Source organism: Lotus japonicus, chromosome 2 (assembly GCF_012489685.1).
Source record: "Lotus japonicus ecotype B-129 chromosome 2, LjGifu_v1.2".
NCBI lineage: Eukaryota > Viridiplantae > Streptophyta > Magnoliopsida > Fabales > Fabaceae > Lotus > Lotus japonicus.
The window spans coordinates 75,685,341-75,701,936 of NC_080042.1; the positions used below are offsets into that span (position 1 = coordinate 75,685,341).

Consider the following 16,596-nt stretch of genomic DNA (forward strand, 5'->3'; position numbering starts at 1 on the left):
TTTTTAAAATTGTAATCAAGCTGACCCTTATTTTGTTATCCAGTCAAAAATCGTCATTTAACATGTAGGTCATGTAGCTTAATGATCGCGCGCTTCTAGATATGTGTAGAAGTATTCCATGGAATAAAAGCTTTTAATTAAGTTCAAATGATCTTGCTCAGCACTCGATCTTTTTAGTGAGAAAATCTTGCTCAGCACTCGATCAAAGGGTAGTATGAACCATATCATTTTTCAATAGGCCAAAAAAAATGCATTAATGGAAATTAAGTATAATGAATACTTTAACCAAATACGATTGAACATGAGAAGTGCTATATTTGAGGCTTTAAAATTTTATTATAACTTCAAACCAATTAGATATACTTAATTGAAGCAAGAGCAAGGCTTCCAGCTTGTTGGAGATCCCCTGCGAGGGATGGAGAGTTTGCTTTTGGCTGATTCCATGGGTTCTGTGGTGATTAGGCAGTAGGGTTTTTTTTTTGTTGTTTTTACGTTGTTAAGCATAAAAAAAAGGTAAATTATGTGGTACTCTGAATTTTTTTTGGGTGTAGTACCTGTATTAAGTAATTCAATAGATTATTATCATGTTATTTGAAGAAATATTTTTATTTGGTATATCGAAAAGATAAATTGCGTCCGCCAGGAATCGATCTCGGGACTTCTCCCTACCGAACTCATATGTCCCCCAGCCTATATCACTTGAGCTATCATACGGGGACAAGAAATATAGAAGGAAGAATAAAATATGTGCATGCCGTATAACTAAATTATTAAATTCACCACTTTCATTATATCAGCAAGCTCAATTAATCAGTCAAAGTTTCTGCTGCTATCTGACTAAATTAAAGCTACTTGAAACTTTCTCAGAAAAATAAAGTTACGCTAAAGTGTAAATCAGCCCTCCTACAAATACTTTATGATTTTCATTATAAAGTTACTATATTTTAATAATAAACGACCGATACGCAAGATAGAAAACGAAACATATTTTAAAGTTGCTGCTATTTTACCTTTCTTCTTAATAGTAAATTAAGAAAGCACTAAATCTTACAACTCAATAGTAAATTAACAAAGCACTAAATCTTCACCCCATAATCCTTGTATTAGGATCCACATATAAAGTTGGCAAGACATTGTATTCTAAGCAACCATGCCCAAACATATATAAACAAAGAGTGAACCTTAAGAAAAGAAAAGTGACACTGAGACGTCCCTTGTCTACAATACTTACTTAGAAGAGAGAAACAAGATAAGTACCTGTGAGTTAGAGAAGGAAATTGTCTTTTTGGTGTCATTAGCTTTGAAGAATATAAGTTGGAGGTGGAAGAACATTGGCAAGTGTTTTCTGGGGAGCTGGGTAGGTGGATGTTCTGTTAGTTTCTTCGCTTTCTCCTTAGTCTAGTCTAAATGCAATAAAATATAAATTTTGAATCATTTATTGGTTAGAAGACTTAGATTGAAATGTTAATGAGGAATGTGACTTATACCTTTGCTAGCTTGTTGTTTTGCTCCTGCAATGCCCTTTCCCAAACAATTATCTACATTGACTGAACAATAGTAATGAAGTTGGAAAGAAAAATGATATACCTTGAAACCGTGACACAACAACAGAAGGCAAGAATCATATCTCAGTGAAGGAATCATATCCAACCAGAAGACAGACCAAGTAAATTGCTCCACACACAACAACCACTGCAGAAGTGGTTAAGCTTAGTTTTATGTAGCAAACAGAAAGAGAGAGAAAAGAGGTAGTAAGAAATTCATAAATGGCACTAGGAAGCACAATATATTTTTATCACGTAGAAGTTGTATTTTTACCCCCTAGAAAGTGTATTTAATACCATAATTATTGAGATACCAAAGTAATGCTTTTGAGAGGCTTCGGAAATAACTCAAGGTACCTAAGTGGGCAGTAAGAATTACAATAATGACAGTTTATATTCTAGTCTGTGTATGAGGACTCAACTTAAAGATATAGTATAGGGAACTTAGATCGGATAGAAATTTTCAAGAACTACTGCATCAGTGATTCAGCATGCAATGAATAAGAATCTCTACTACAAATAAATATCATGAATCAATAAACAGATTGCAGAAAATTCCTAAGCTGCAACCCCTAACTTCATTAAACTTACATTTCCCAGTAAGTAGCAAACAAATTGAACAATTGCAGCTCAACATCCAGGAATGCCAGATGAACTTGCTTGTTAGATTTTATGTGACAATGGCAGTGTGTTGATTACTTTACCCCTGATCCCAATAGAAGGGCACATTACTATGGCTACATGTCAATTTTGAAAATTCCTCTCCTAAGGACCAAATTTATTATTTCATTCCATGGTCTAGCAAGTATAAAGCAATGGAGGATTTTATGGCTTTTCCAAATGAAAAGAGAAGGATGATAAGTAGATAATCAAACATGCAGAGAGATCTGAGTTAGACACTTGAGCCAAAATGGAGATTTGTCAAGTACCAATTACTGTGTTTGTGTGTGTGTTTGAGAGAGAGAGTGCTTGCTGTCCTAGCCGAACAGTGAAGATTATCCACTACAGCTGAGTGTGCAGTACACTGACTAAGGTTCTGGTTCTGGAATTGGATTTGGCTCTGGAATTGGACAATTGCTGCAGCAATGGAGCGCTGTTGAACTTTGAGAACAGGGCAACGAACCGTGCACGAAGGACACAAAACAAGAGCGGCAACGGCGAAGCAGGGATGGAGGCGACAGCAAGGACGGCTCCGGCGGCGGCAAGGACGGTGGAGGCACGAGGTGCAGCAAGCTTTTGAGAGATGGAGCAGAGGTTAAGAGGGCAAGAATCGTGCACGAAGGAACACAAAACAAGAGCAGCAAGGACGGCGGCGGCAAGGACGGTGGAGGAAGAGGTAAAACACGCGTTTGAGCAGCATGAAGAAGATTTCATTCCACTAACCAAAAATCTCCTACACAAACTATCAATAAGTAGAGCTTATTCATCATAGGCAGTACTGTCTCAAGATCAAATTCATTATTAGACAATCAAAATTTCTTATTTTTCACAGCTAAATCAACACCAGAATTGAAAAACAAAAATGTCATTCTTCTCAATTAGAACTCTCAACGGCCTGCTTAGCCTCATCTTTAGGAACAGTCACAATAAGAACCCCATTTTCTACAGCCGCCCTCACCTGATCCATCTTAGCATTCATGGGAAGAGTGAAACTCCTCGTGAACTTCCCACTGCTGCACTCAACACGTTGTACCGCGGCGGCTTCGTCGTTGTTGATCTCCTCTCTCCCCACGTTCCTCTCTCCGCTTATCTGAAGCACCCTCCCATCTCCAATCTCCACCTTCACCTCCTCCTTCCTCAGCCCTGTGACATCGGATTTGAACACGTGGGCTTCCGGCATCTCGTTCCAGTCGATCTGGCCGTTCATCAATGCCGGACTCTGGCTTGAAAGTTCTTGCAGTGAAGGGGGGACGAATAGGGTTTACAGTTATTGGGTATTGTTAGTGGGGTACGAATTCAATACGGTATAATATACTTATATTTAAAAACCAACACATCTAATTAAAGCTCACACGAGCCCAGTGGTAAGAAGTCATACAATTTTTTGAGGTACCCGGGTTCGAATCCCATATGAAACACTTTTTTAATATTCACGATCTATTATTAACAGCGGTTAGTAGATACACGCTGTAAATAGTGGAACCCAATTATTTACAGCGGTTTAAAACTTAACCGCTATAATGCTCCGCGTTTTTGTGTTTATAGCGGCTGCATAATTAACCGCTGTTAATAGGTAACGATTTTACAGCGGTTTACTCTTTAAGCGCTATAAAATCATATTATCCGCTCCGTGTTTTAGTTTTTTCAGCGGCTGCTAGGTGAACCGCTGTAATAGGGGCGCTGTAAAAGCCCTTTTCTGGTGTAGTGCATAAAGCGAAAATACATATGTTGATTTTACTGCAGAAATAATATAAAATTATTCATGTGGTCTTTTATCTAATAATTTACTCTCTCCGTTCTTTCTGATCTTTTGTTGTTTTAACTTTTGGTCTAAATTCCAAATTTTTTGTTGTTTTACAAACCCAATGCATTTTTTCTCAATTTATTTTATATATACCCTCATTTAATACTATATCTCTCACCTACCACCTCTTATTTTCACCAATCAAAATCATATCAACTTTCTTTGAATTTTTTTTTAAATATTGTAAAAAAATAAATATTTACCAAAATATTGTATTTTGATAAATATTTATCAAGTAGTTTTGGCCATGTAGGATGCTTAGGTAATCACTTTTTGCAAAAACTCCTTGTACGAGGAGTTTTCTTTATGACAAAGACGTCTAGAAGTAAGAGTTTTCACAATCAATAATTACATCATCATTATCTCGCCTAAAGACTCCTCAAGTGAAGAGTTTTGCTGTCACTTCAGACTCCTAGAATGAGGCACCATTATATTCATAAAACCTCCTCACTTGAGGAGTTCTCCTATCAAATCAATCTTCTCATAAATTTTCAACTGTGTGGCACGAGTTAACTACTTTTCACGGCCCATAAGACTAAAAGTAAATCCACACACAAATCCAGTTGAAAACATGTAATCGTAGTTGTTTTTCCATTAAAACATGTTCCAAATTACAACATAAAAATCATTACTATTGATACTTTAGGGTATCAAATACATAGATAGTTTCTATTGGAAAAACTTTCATGGTAATAATATACTCGTAGCCATTTATCTGAAACCGTTTTAAAAACTTATTATAATTTATTTGTTGTTTTAAAAATTCATGATAATAATATTAGTTGTCACTTCTTGATTGTATTTTTTTTCATCTATTTAATTTTATATGTTTTATTAAAAATAACACATTGAATATGATTGGATCATTTCACATATAAATGGGAGGAATGTAGTGATTTTTGCGGCTGCTTTATAGAGTGTTTAAGGTTGCCTAAGAGTATGTTTTGGGTCGTCAACCGTGGTAGTTTGAATATGCTTGGCACATTCTCTCTTCGGCTGATCACCTTTGTTTGATCAATTCGTCAAATTTAATTTAGATGGTAGTTGACCTCGTTTCACGTATTTGGAAAAGAGACTCCTTGTATGAGAAGACTGATTTGATAGGAGAACTCCTCAAATGTTGAGTTTTTCTCAAAATAGTGGTGCTTCGTTCCAAGAGTCTAACGTGACAGCATGACTCCTCACTTGAGGAGTCTTTATGCGACATAATGATGATGTAATTATTGACTGTGAAAACTCTTACTTTTAGACGTCTTTGTCATAAAGAAAACTCCCCATATGAGGAGTTTTTGCAAAAAGTGACCATCTAAGCATCTTACATGGCCAAAACTACCATAGATTGGTAAATATTTATCAAAATACAATATTTTGGTAAATATTTATTTTTTTTAACCAATAACTATAATTTTTTTTCTTCACATTAACTCAACATTAAATAGAGGTGTTTTTGTCAACAAATATATCAATGATTGCACTCTTAAACAATGTGCATAACCTTAAACAACAAAAGATCAGGAACGGAGGGAGTAAGTTTTTTGGATAATTAGTTGATTGACATGGTATTAGAGTCTATATATGACCAAGCGGTCTAGCGCTCAACTGCACTCAATTCTTCTAATAAAAAGTTGAATTTAAGCACATGGTAGGTGGATATGTGCATTTATCAACGCTTTAAGCTCAAATGACTCTTGCGTGTGGTGTTAGAGAAATGATATAAAATCATTCATGTGACCCTTACCAACAGCTTAAACTTATGAGATAACTGGTTGATTGACACTATATAGTAGTATATATATTAAATATTTTTTTCGTTTTTTTTATCCCTGAACTATGAGCGAGGTTTGGTTTTCGTCCCTCACCGACGTAACTTTTGAAATAGGCCTCTAAACTATGGGAAATGATCAGGATTGTTTCCTGCAGGATGGGTGGCGCTGACCACCGTGTCTATGTGTCACAGAAGGACCTACTTAGCACTACCACTGTTGTAATGAGGGACCAAAACCATTTTTTTTATAATGAAAAAAAATCTTATAAATAAATTTTAATAAAAAATTATTTATAGGTTTTGAGTTGCATCTTGAGCACCTGATTGCTTAATTTGGAGTTATATATATAATACTTTATGGGCCATTTAATAGCTTAATGACTGTCTAGATGATTGTCTTAATAGCTGTGAATGCTACAAGCTGAGTACGTACTTAATTATGTGTCTCATGTCCATTTGTTAAGTTGCTCATTTAGGCTGAGTGTTCCCCTATTGAGCGAGTTTTGGCTTCCAAACTTAGGTAAAAGTATGCTCCCCACAAAATTAGAAAATCACCCTAAGAATCTTAGAATTGAATCTTAAGAACCAAATCACGCTCATCACTGAATTCTTGAACTTTACTTGGAAAATATGCATCTTATATATATATATATATATATATATATATATATATATATATATATATATAGACAAAATCTTGCTCAGCGCCTTCTCACGGAAGTATAGATAAGGTCTAATGATTACTTGATGAATTAGAGAAAATTAACTCAATATAATTAGATTTCCTCATGCTTAAAACAGCATTAATTAGCATTATCTATTGTATGTGATCGAAAAATAAAAAATTTGCTTCCAACTTTCTACTTACAGATCGACATCATCACTTAATTTGCATCTAGTAACAGATATAGAATTTTAGCTAGAAGGGTTCCACACTTTCACTGAGGTAATTATGATATTCAATTGTGCGATACCCATTAATTACCAAACACTAGTTAACATGGAAGTGTAATATCACTCGATGATTCGTGCACGAAACCATTACAACGCATGCACATAAAATTTTCCAAGGATAAGAAGGTGCTCTTTGTCACAACGTGTACAATATCCATGCACGTACGTGTCTCTATCATGAGAATGCAAGAATCAAAGTGAAATTAAAGTCATTAACTAGTGTTAAAAGGGAAATGGTTCAGGCTCACCATTTAAAGAAGAGGCTACAAATTGGTAAAATCAGTTGATTGACGAGAGACAATAAGTTAGGAGTTGAACTAATTATATGGAATGCGACCTATACTTGAAGTCTTTTTTCTTTTTTCTTTTTGAGAGTGCTATCATTTCAAGAGAATCGTTGCCGTTTAGTAATCAAAGTTTTATCTATGCATGCCTCAAAGGTAAGAGGCCAATTTATAATGCGTTTAGCATATATTCATGGTTAATTAAGTCTCACATAATCACTTCATACCTATTCCTTGTAGCTTTCTCCCCTAATTAATCACATCCTCCTGATTATGTGAAATCCTATTGAGTTTTTAATTAATCAAACACTTAGATCAATTAAAATGCAAAGGGGATGAGAGAGAGAGAGAGAAAAAAAAAACAAACAAACGTGGAAAGAATGTACTATGCTTGAAGGAAATTGATTTCTTGCCTTGCATGCATGATTCTTTTTCAATTGAGATAGTGGACCAGCTGCTCCATACAATTTACTTTTTGGTGTAAATAAATCCAACATGAATATTGCTTTACCATTCATCATATCTGTCATATACTGATTCTTACCTTACCTTTTTCTTTTTCTATTGGTTTTTCCTCGTTATATATTCATTACTTCCCGGAATAAAAGAGGTAGGCAGAGCGCATTTCACAAACATGGAAAATTTTGGATTTGATTTTTTTTTCCTAGTGCAAGTATCCTCTATGAGACACAATCTTACTCAAGTTGGGAATTATTAAAAATAATAATACAAAATTATTCACGTGCCTCTTATCAGCGATGGATGCAGGTGTACTAGTATGAGGGCAAGTGCCCTCACTTAAATTTAGAAATTAAAAAGGCTTAATTGCAACTTTGGTCCTTGATGTTTACCAATTCCACGATTTTAGTCCCCCACCTAATTTAATTACACAGATGGTCCCTGACTTTGCTGGCAGTCTGCAACGTTGGTCCTACCGTTTGTTTGTTAATGGAGGAGGTTTACGTGGATGGTCACTTAGCTGATGTGGAAGTTGAATTGGAGAGAGAAAGAGACCAGCAACTGATTCAACTTTCTTCCTCGCCTCTAGGAACTCATTCGTTCTTTATCTCTTCCCTTTTCGCTAAATCTCAAGCTTCGAAACATCTTCCTCACAGTGCTCTGTTTTTTAAGGAGGAAGAGGGTAGAAGATGACCGTTGCAGGTCTCACGTGCAACTCATGTGCTTCCTTCTCTCTTCAGTCCTTCTTTCTCTCTCCAATTGGACATCCACGTAAGCCTCCTCCGTTAACAAATAAACGACATGACCAACATTGCAGACGAGCAGCAAAGTCAGGGACCATCGGTGTAATTAAATTAGGTGGGGGACTAAAATTGTGGAATTGGTAAACGTTAGGGACCAAAGTTGCAATTAAGCCAATTAAAAAAGCATTAGAAAAAAAATTGAGTAGTAAAAGTATGTGGTTTTTTATGGCCCATTTTGATAAAAAAATTGTTCTCACTTATGTTCCACGTTGCTAAATGCTCTCACTTGTGTCCCACGTTCCTAAATGCCCTCACTTGAGTGGTAAATGTAAATAGTATTTTATGACCCCTTTGGTAAAAAAATGTCCTCACTTGTGCCCCTCTGGAAAAAAAATGTCATCACTTCTAATAGTATGTTAATTTTCTTTGTTAGAAATTTATATGTATATATTGCCCTCACTAAATCAAATTTCTAGATTCGTCCCTAGCTCTTATCTAACATTTTAAACTTTTAGAATAATTAATTATTTGATATATCAGAGTCTCTATGATCTAACGATATAAAATTTGATTCTTAGTGCCCTCAATTCTTCTAATAAAAAGTTGAATTTCAGTACTTCATAAGTTTATTTTCTAATAGGTGTATTAAGTGTGCGTTTAGAAATCACTTGAATGAACATGAACCAGAAGTGTAAAATTAGCTCATGTCCCAAGGCCAACCACCAAGCTCCCTATTTTGGCGCGCCCAACTTTAATAACCCACTTTAACAGGGGGTTCATTTAGCCTTGACACACACAACATACTCATTAAGTGGGCTGGGTCGGGGCTAGCAAAAAACTAACTCAATCTCCATTATTTATTAATTCACATAAGTTTCTACAATAAACTAATTTAAAACTAAAAATTGATATTTCACTTAGACCATCATCTTTTTCTCTCTATCTCCCATATCCCCCTCTTTTCTCTCACCCCTCTCTCTGCCCGATGTCGGAGCAAGTCAGGTAGGGTTGACGTCAGTGTGCAGGTCATGTCGCACATGGACGGTTGAGACAACGTCGGGTACATGTTGGGTTGGTGTCCTCGATGGTGCAATTTAAGTAAGCATCAGGCAGGTCGGGTTAGCACCAAACAAAGTATGGTCGCCGCCAAAAAGGTCAAGTCGACACTCGAGCGGTCATGTTGGCACCAAGCATGTCATATCAGCAACGGGGCAGACATGTCGGTGTCGGGCTGGTCAGGATTATGTCGGAGTTAGCGGGTCGTCGTTAAGCAGGTCAGCTCCATGTTTGTTCGTATTAGGTAAGTCAAGTCGACGCCAGGTCAAGTTGGTCGACTCTAGGGAAGGTGGGTTATTTGGCTTGTGGGCAATAGAGGGATGGAGAAAAGAAAGAGAGGTTGGGGAGAGAGGAGAAGGAGATCAAGAGAGAGCGAGGAGAATGAGGAGAATGTAAATAGAGGTGAATCAAATCAGATTAAATAAAATTAAGCTCAGCATTATATTTTTACAGGAAGAAAACCTGAGTATAGTTTTAAATGATAGCTCGAGTGGTAAGAGTTATGAAATATATGGGTTGGGGGAGGGAGAGGTATAAGATCAATCGTTGAAGAGTATAATTTATCTTTCCAATGTAAAATGTATGATAAAATCATTAGCCAAAAAATTAGGAATTGTTCTGTATAATATAAAATGAAAATCAAAACATGAATTCGGCATGCAGCTAGTCTTAATTTGTTCCCCAACAGGAAAAGTAATGTTAACTAGTGCAAAAGCATATTGTTTTTTCGAAGCATGTAGGTATACAATTATACATGTATGGGAAAATCAAAATTCTTATCCGTGTACCCAATGTTCTAAGACTTTCGTGGAATTAAAGTGTAAGAGTATAAGATGTTGATTATATGCTAAATGACGTGGCAACCATTTGCTTTCTCTTTATGGTATAGTACTCTATTTATTTACTTTTACATGTATTACAGAGAAATGGACCAGAATTAGAATAAACTAAATAAATCCAAAATGCTAGATGCCTTAATAGTCATCTAAATTCTCAAAATCTTGAAAAAGCGATTCTGATTCTTTTCAGAGAGGAAACATGTAAGTTTATTCTTCAACCTAGTACGCGACAGGCGACAGCTACAACTACTCTTATTTTGCCGCCTCCACGTTTGACGTTGCAATAATGATTTTCATAACACATTGAATCATGGGTGTACGATAGCAATTTAGTTAAGAAAAAAAAACTTACCTAAATAATAAGTATACTTATGTAACCCAAAATCGAACATAAACACTAAAATTGGACCTCAAACAATGGGTGTATGATAGCAATTTAGTAAAGAAAAAAAACTTACCTAAATAATAAGTATACTTATGTAACCCAAAATTGAACATGAACACTAAAATTGGACCTCAAACCTTAAAATTGACGCCGACCAACCCCACCTGATGACAACTCGCTCGACTTAGACTCGTCCAACCCTTCGTCGACTTGCTCTCGCCACGACAACAATGGCGAGGTTGATCTTCCTTAATTGTCCCAACCCAATTCGCTATCTTTTCCCACGCGACATGCCACCTATCAACCTGCTCGGTCCGACGCAAACCTGCATGAACTGTTGTCGACCCTCCCGACCCGACACTGGCCCAAGAATCCAAGATCAATTTTAGGGTTTGGGACTGATTTTAGAGTTTAGGGTTGATTTTGGGGGTTTGAGATCGACCAATTTTAGGGTATAGGATCAGTTTTAGGATTTACAGTCAATTTTACGGTTTAATGATTACTTAATGATTTTTTTGAACGTAATGATGACTTAATGGTTGAGGCTGATTTTAGTGTTTAGGACTGATTTTAGGCTTAGCAATCAACTTTAGGGCTTAGGGGACTATTTTAGTTTTTGGGCTGGATTTTAGGATTTATGTCTGATTTTAAGGTTTAAGCTGACTTTAGTGTTTGGGGTTAATTTTAAGGTTTAGGGTCGATTTCAAGGTTGAGGGGCTGGTTTTAGTATTTAAGGTTGTTTTAAGGATTGAGATCAATTTTAGGGTTTGAGAATGATTTTATAGTTTGGGGTCAATTTTAGTATCTAGAGTTGATTTTAGAATACGAGGTTGGTTTTAGGGCTAGAGGTCGATTTTGAGGTTTAGGGGTCGAATTTTTATGTTCGTGAAAACCTCATTCAGAGTTGGGAATGAAGAAGGTAGCAAGCCTTATTGATGGTTCAAGTGGCACTTGGAACCTAATTGATGGCTCATGTGTCAATAGCGAGCTTTCTCAATTCATAAAAATTTTAAGCTTCATGAACTAACAATATACTTTAATGAGCTTAAAGAAGAGATTAAATCAACCCCGACATAGAGTACTAGTTCATTCTTCAGTTATATTTCACATTATATGTCAACATCAACCTGTCCTTGATGTATTCTCCCTATTAAAATTCAATGGTTTCTAACATCTATAGAGGAATCCGAACCTCTTAATTAGCTGTCTTTATTTGAACACTAAGGGATATTATATTATATATAAAACACACACCTCATGACCTCAATATTATGCAAAGAATACAGCATATACCGGCTACTAAACCTCATGGTGGCAAATACTATAGCTATATAAAAGCTAGTGTTATGCAAATTTAAGACATATATATTGTAGAACCTTTTACAGAATCTAGGAGATCGGGATATGCCCCAAGTACCGAAGCATCACTAGGCATGTGTCCTCAACATGGATAATGAAATGATGGCTACTTAACTTCAAATCTTATCCATGTCAAATGACTAAGCATGAGAAAATTTGTATATAGAGAATATTGTATATATACATGTTTTAATTAAAGTATATATATGTAATGTACGCATAATACTAAAAAATATTGTTCGAGAAACATATAAAATGCAATCACACATGTTGGGAGAATTCAGCAGGCATCTTATTCTAGATTACTATATGCGATATTTATTCACTGAGATGACGAAATGAAGCTCATGGAAGCATATATCGAACATCTGTGACAATTCATTGAATTGGTGGAAGTCATAAATGTAATCTTCTGACCCACTTTTTCTTGCTTAATTTTCTTATCGTAGAATCACTACGATTTGAAGCTGATTCAAGAAGGAAAAAGGGTAAAAGAGATTGGTCTGTTTAACATTTGGTTAAATTCCAAATCTATATATTGCGTCTTAATTGGTCTATGTCCTTATTTGGTCTCTTTTAATTTGTCTTTTGTTAATGGAACAGGCAATAAAGCAGCTGATTTTATTGCAAAATTAGCTTTCTTTTCGTTGATATTTTTAGAGTTGAGGATGATGTTCCTTAAGGCCTTGTTGTTGTCCTTTAGATTGATGCATCGAACATGGCCCCTGGTTCTTTTGTTTAATATGAATTCAGTTTCTTTTAGAAAAAAAAAGGATAAAGAGACTGATCACTATCAATTTTACGTGAAGATATATATTGATATAAATCAGTGATGCATGGGTACGGCTGTTTTGGCCGCGTACCCGGTACGCATACGTCGTGGGTACGCATACAGTACGTACCCGTTCCAAAAAAAAGGTTACAGGCCAAAACGACGACGTTTTTCCTTTTTTTTCCTCGCTCAAAACGACGTCGTTTTGGCCTTTAAAAAAAAACCTAAGTCGTGTGAAACGGTAAAACCTAGCAGAAGAAACTTAGAAACACATTGAAGACAGAAGACCGAAGAAGAAGAAGACAGAAGAAGGAAACCGCGGCAGCCGTGCTCTCCTCCGCCAACTCACCGTCGGCCACCGCAGCGACGCGAGGTAAACCGCCGTCCGCCGGCCTCCGCCGTCCGCCGGCCTCCGCCGCTCCTCCATTTTTCCCTTTCATTTCTTCTTGCTTTGTTGAATTTGGTTGATGCCCTGATCATTTCTTCTTGTGATTGAGTACTCATAATTGGGTTCTGGCCTCTGTTTAGGTGTCAATTTTTTGGTGGGCACTTGCATACATTGTTCTGATTGATAATGAGATGCTTCTTTCTTTATTATATTTAAGAAATTAACATATATTATGTATATTATGTATATTTCATTATATTTAAGAAATATTATGTATATTTCATTATATATTATATTTAAAAAAATATACATATATCTAACGTACCCGTACCCCTGTTTTTTCAAAAATCGCGTACCGCGTACCCAATACCGTACCCGTACCCGTGCAACACAGATATAAATTCATTTAAACTAATTCACTATAAAAACAATTTCTTAACGTCGATCACAACATTGACGCTAAATCACACTAGTTAGCACGCTCCGACTAGGCCGATTCAAAGTATCAAAATTCAAATTTGTTCTACTTGTAGGTAGTATCGGTTAGACATACGCTAATTAGCAACCGCTTACCAGCCAATAATGTCGGTTTGGCCAACAATAAAGTCACCCAATAAGTTAGCGTTGGCCTTGTCAACGCTCATTTGAATTGGATGAAGGTATTTTACATGACCCATATGTTTTAGATCATCTTGCGGCTAATCATTATAAGTTGCTCTTAATCCCCACTCCCAAACTTTGGCATCTCTCGCTCGTACCCCCTAGCCCATTGTCGCCTCCCATCCATCACCCCATGCCTAGCCCTGCGTCCCTCGCGCCCAACCTTTGCCCTTGCCACACACCCAGCACTACGGCCTGTACATGAAATTATCCCTGCTACTTTGAAGAAACAAGCTCAGCTCCTAGTAGACAATTTGGTGGCCCACCTGTGATCTCCTTAAGCGATTCTTCCTTCCCTACCCTCACATTGTATTGTATGTTTCCTATGTGTTACTATGTGGCAGATTGTAACTCGGCCAATTTGAAACAGGGATCCACCACGATTTGGTAGTGACTATGATGGGTATCGTGGAGGCCCCCAAGGATCAGTTGGTGACTTCGGAGGAGACAATTAATGAGAAGCTCCTACCGACTACAGACCCTCTTTTATAGAAATATTATCACTACATTTTCATGTTTGTTGTTGCGTTACAATCGCACATGCATGAGCAAGTGAACTCTATCGCAAAAATAATATGTGAGTTAAGTCCCAATTATCGAACCCAAGGGACTAAGCCATGAACGTCTAATTTCATAGAAGAAATCATTGCCTATGCAATCAAAGATGGGGTTTGTTATGATCATGAAAGTAAAATAACAAAACCAATAAAACATGATTAAAGAATCATATAAAAGAAGTCTCAAGATTGCTAAGTTATCTCATATCCACCCGGTTTATATATATGCTACCTAAGAATCTTATGTAAGTAAACTATACTCCTCAAGTGTCAACTAGCCGCCGGCTATACCAAACTACCTACCTAAGGACACTACTACCTGGTCTCAACTGTAACATCCCGATTTGACAATTGTTCTCGCAATAAAAACACAAGTCTTTCCAACGTGCTTTGTCCGCACTCACATGCTTCTTGAGAAAATTTCCCACAAAGGCAAGCACACTTAATCTTAGCTTGAAGTCTTTATGAGCTGAGCTACCAAAAAGAAGAAGCATCTTGTTGTTATAAGTAGGGTCAATCAAATCTCATAAGCCATCCTCGAATGTATAGTCTCATGTCTATAAAGTCTCATAATACCTCTCATTATGGTGTGAGATCAGTTCAGTCATGTATCGCTTCGTCTAGAAGTCTTGCCAGTATCATATTATTCTTCTTCTTTTTAAACTTCGTAGTTTGTGGGGATTTAAAACCACCATAAAATATGTGTGTTGATTGGATGTCTGTCAACAAGGTTCCAACATTCTTTATCGAATGGTAAATAATCTACCTTTAATTTATTTTGGATTTCATGAATCACCTTAGATGGAACAAAATTTTAAACTTTGAATACACTAGACAAAGGGATACATGGAGTTGTTATTCAGACCCGCACATCTATTTGGACTCCTGAAAAAGTGCAAAAATATTAAAATACCCTTAATGAAAAAAAATATAAAAAAATCCTCACCCCTCATCCTCACATTCTCTCTCCTCTCTCCTTACCTCTTTCCTCTTTCTTCCACCCACCACCACCACCCACAACCACTATCGCCCCCACCACTGCCGCCGCCACCACCACCACCACAACCTCCATCTTCTGTCGTTTTTGAAAATTTCCAACTGTAGGGAGTTGTTTCTGTCGTTTTTAATTTTTTCTACAAATAAACGCACTTTAAAAGTTCACACACTTTAAAAGTGCGTTAGCGACGCACTTTTAAAGTGCGAAGTAAACGCACTTTCAAAGGGCAAATTGCTGCAAATTTATACAAGACTGATATCAGATGATTTTTAAAAATTATGAGACTCCATAGTAAATCAAGATAGAATATTTGGAGATTTATGGTGGAATAAAAAAAAATGAAATTCAAAATAAAATACAAGATGAAGGAGTTTGGCTAAATTACACAAATCTTAGGACGTTCGAAGAAGGTGCTAAGGTACGGTCGCTTGATTTTTCTCTTCAACTTTGTAGTTGGTCGACTTCGCATCTGAGTTAAAAAAAATTGTCCAATTTTCCAAATCGGATCGTTCCTGATTGTAAAGTGACTACTAGAAGGTGTAGGAATTTGGAGATTCTGACTACATATTTGAACTCAGAATGGTCCTATTACCTTAACCAAGAAGTGTCAGTCTCAAATTCCTTCCAGAAGTTAAACAGAAAAAAAAAATATGTGTCTTCCGCTCGCATTGTGAAAGTGCGACTAAAACACACTTTAAAAGTGCGTGATGAACGCACTTTGAAAGGGCATGATGGATGCACTTGCAAAGTACGTTTGGGTCGCACGTTCAAAGTGCGAGCGAACAAATTTTATAAAGGGCTTTTTCAGAATTTACAAATTTAATAGGGTCCAAATAACTGTCGGCGGATCCAAATAACAACACCCAGACAAATTTCACTTAAACATATTTCAAATTTATGTTGCCCTACCAACTGCCTCTCAAATTTTGTGGAATGAATACAAGAAAAAGATCATTGTTTTCTCAGAGGCATGCATGCTCTTTTGTGACTGGTCCATGATGTTCAAACAAGGGTCAAGATCTAAAAGCATGTGGGGTTCAAATGTATGCCACTGTCTGTAAAAAAAAACAGAGTAGAATATATAAAGATGATAATGTAAATAATGATGAAGAAGGAATGAAGAAACAGGGTGGGTTGGGTAGAGGCTCTGCAAGGGCGCACCAAATATTATGCTATCCTAATCAGCCCATCATTTTCATGCCCTGTCATTGGAGCCATATAACCTCTACCCTCAGATCTCGTGGGTGAACTTTAAATATTCCTGCCTGGAAATATATACTTTTTAAACAATATTATAGTGTAATATAATTCTATTATGTATATTTATGATATAATATCATATATGCATTATATACACAAACATATGGTGG

At 36.4% G+C, this 16,596-nt stretch overlaps 1 protein-coding gene across 1 annotated transcript; it reads right to left on the reverse strand.

Moving 5' to 3' along the window:
* Nucleotides 1-3,078: 3,078 nt before the first annotated feature.
* On the reverse strand, nt 3,079-3,411 carry LOC130737042 (18.1 kDa class I heat shock protein-like). Its single transcript, XM_057588812.1, has one exon. The coding sequence runs from the start codon at nt 3,409-3,411 to the stop codon at nt 3,079-3,081; it is 333 nt and encodes a 110-aa protein (XP_057444795.1).
* Nucleotides 3,412-16,596: the final 13,185 nt, after the last annotated feature.

Excerpts from the sequence above, each read along its gene's own strand:
- LOC130737042 (XM_057588812.1), bottom strand. The coding sequence starts at position 3,411 with ATGAACGGCCAGATCGACTGGAACGAGATGCCGGAAGCCCACGTGTTC.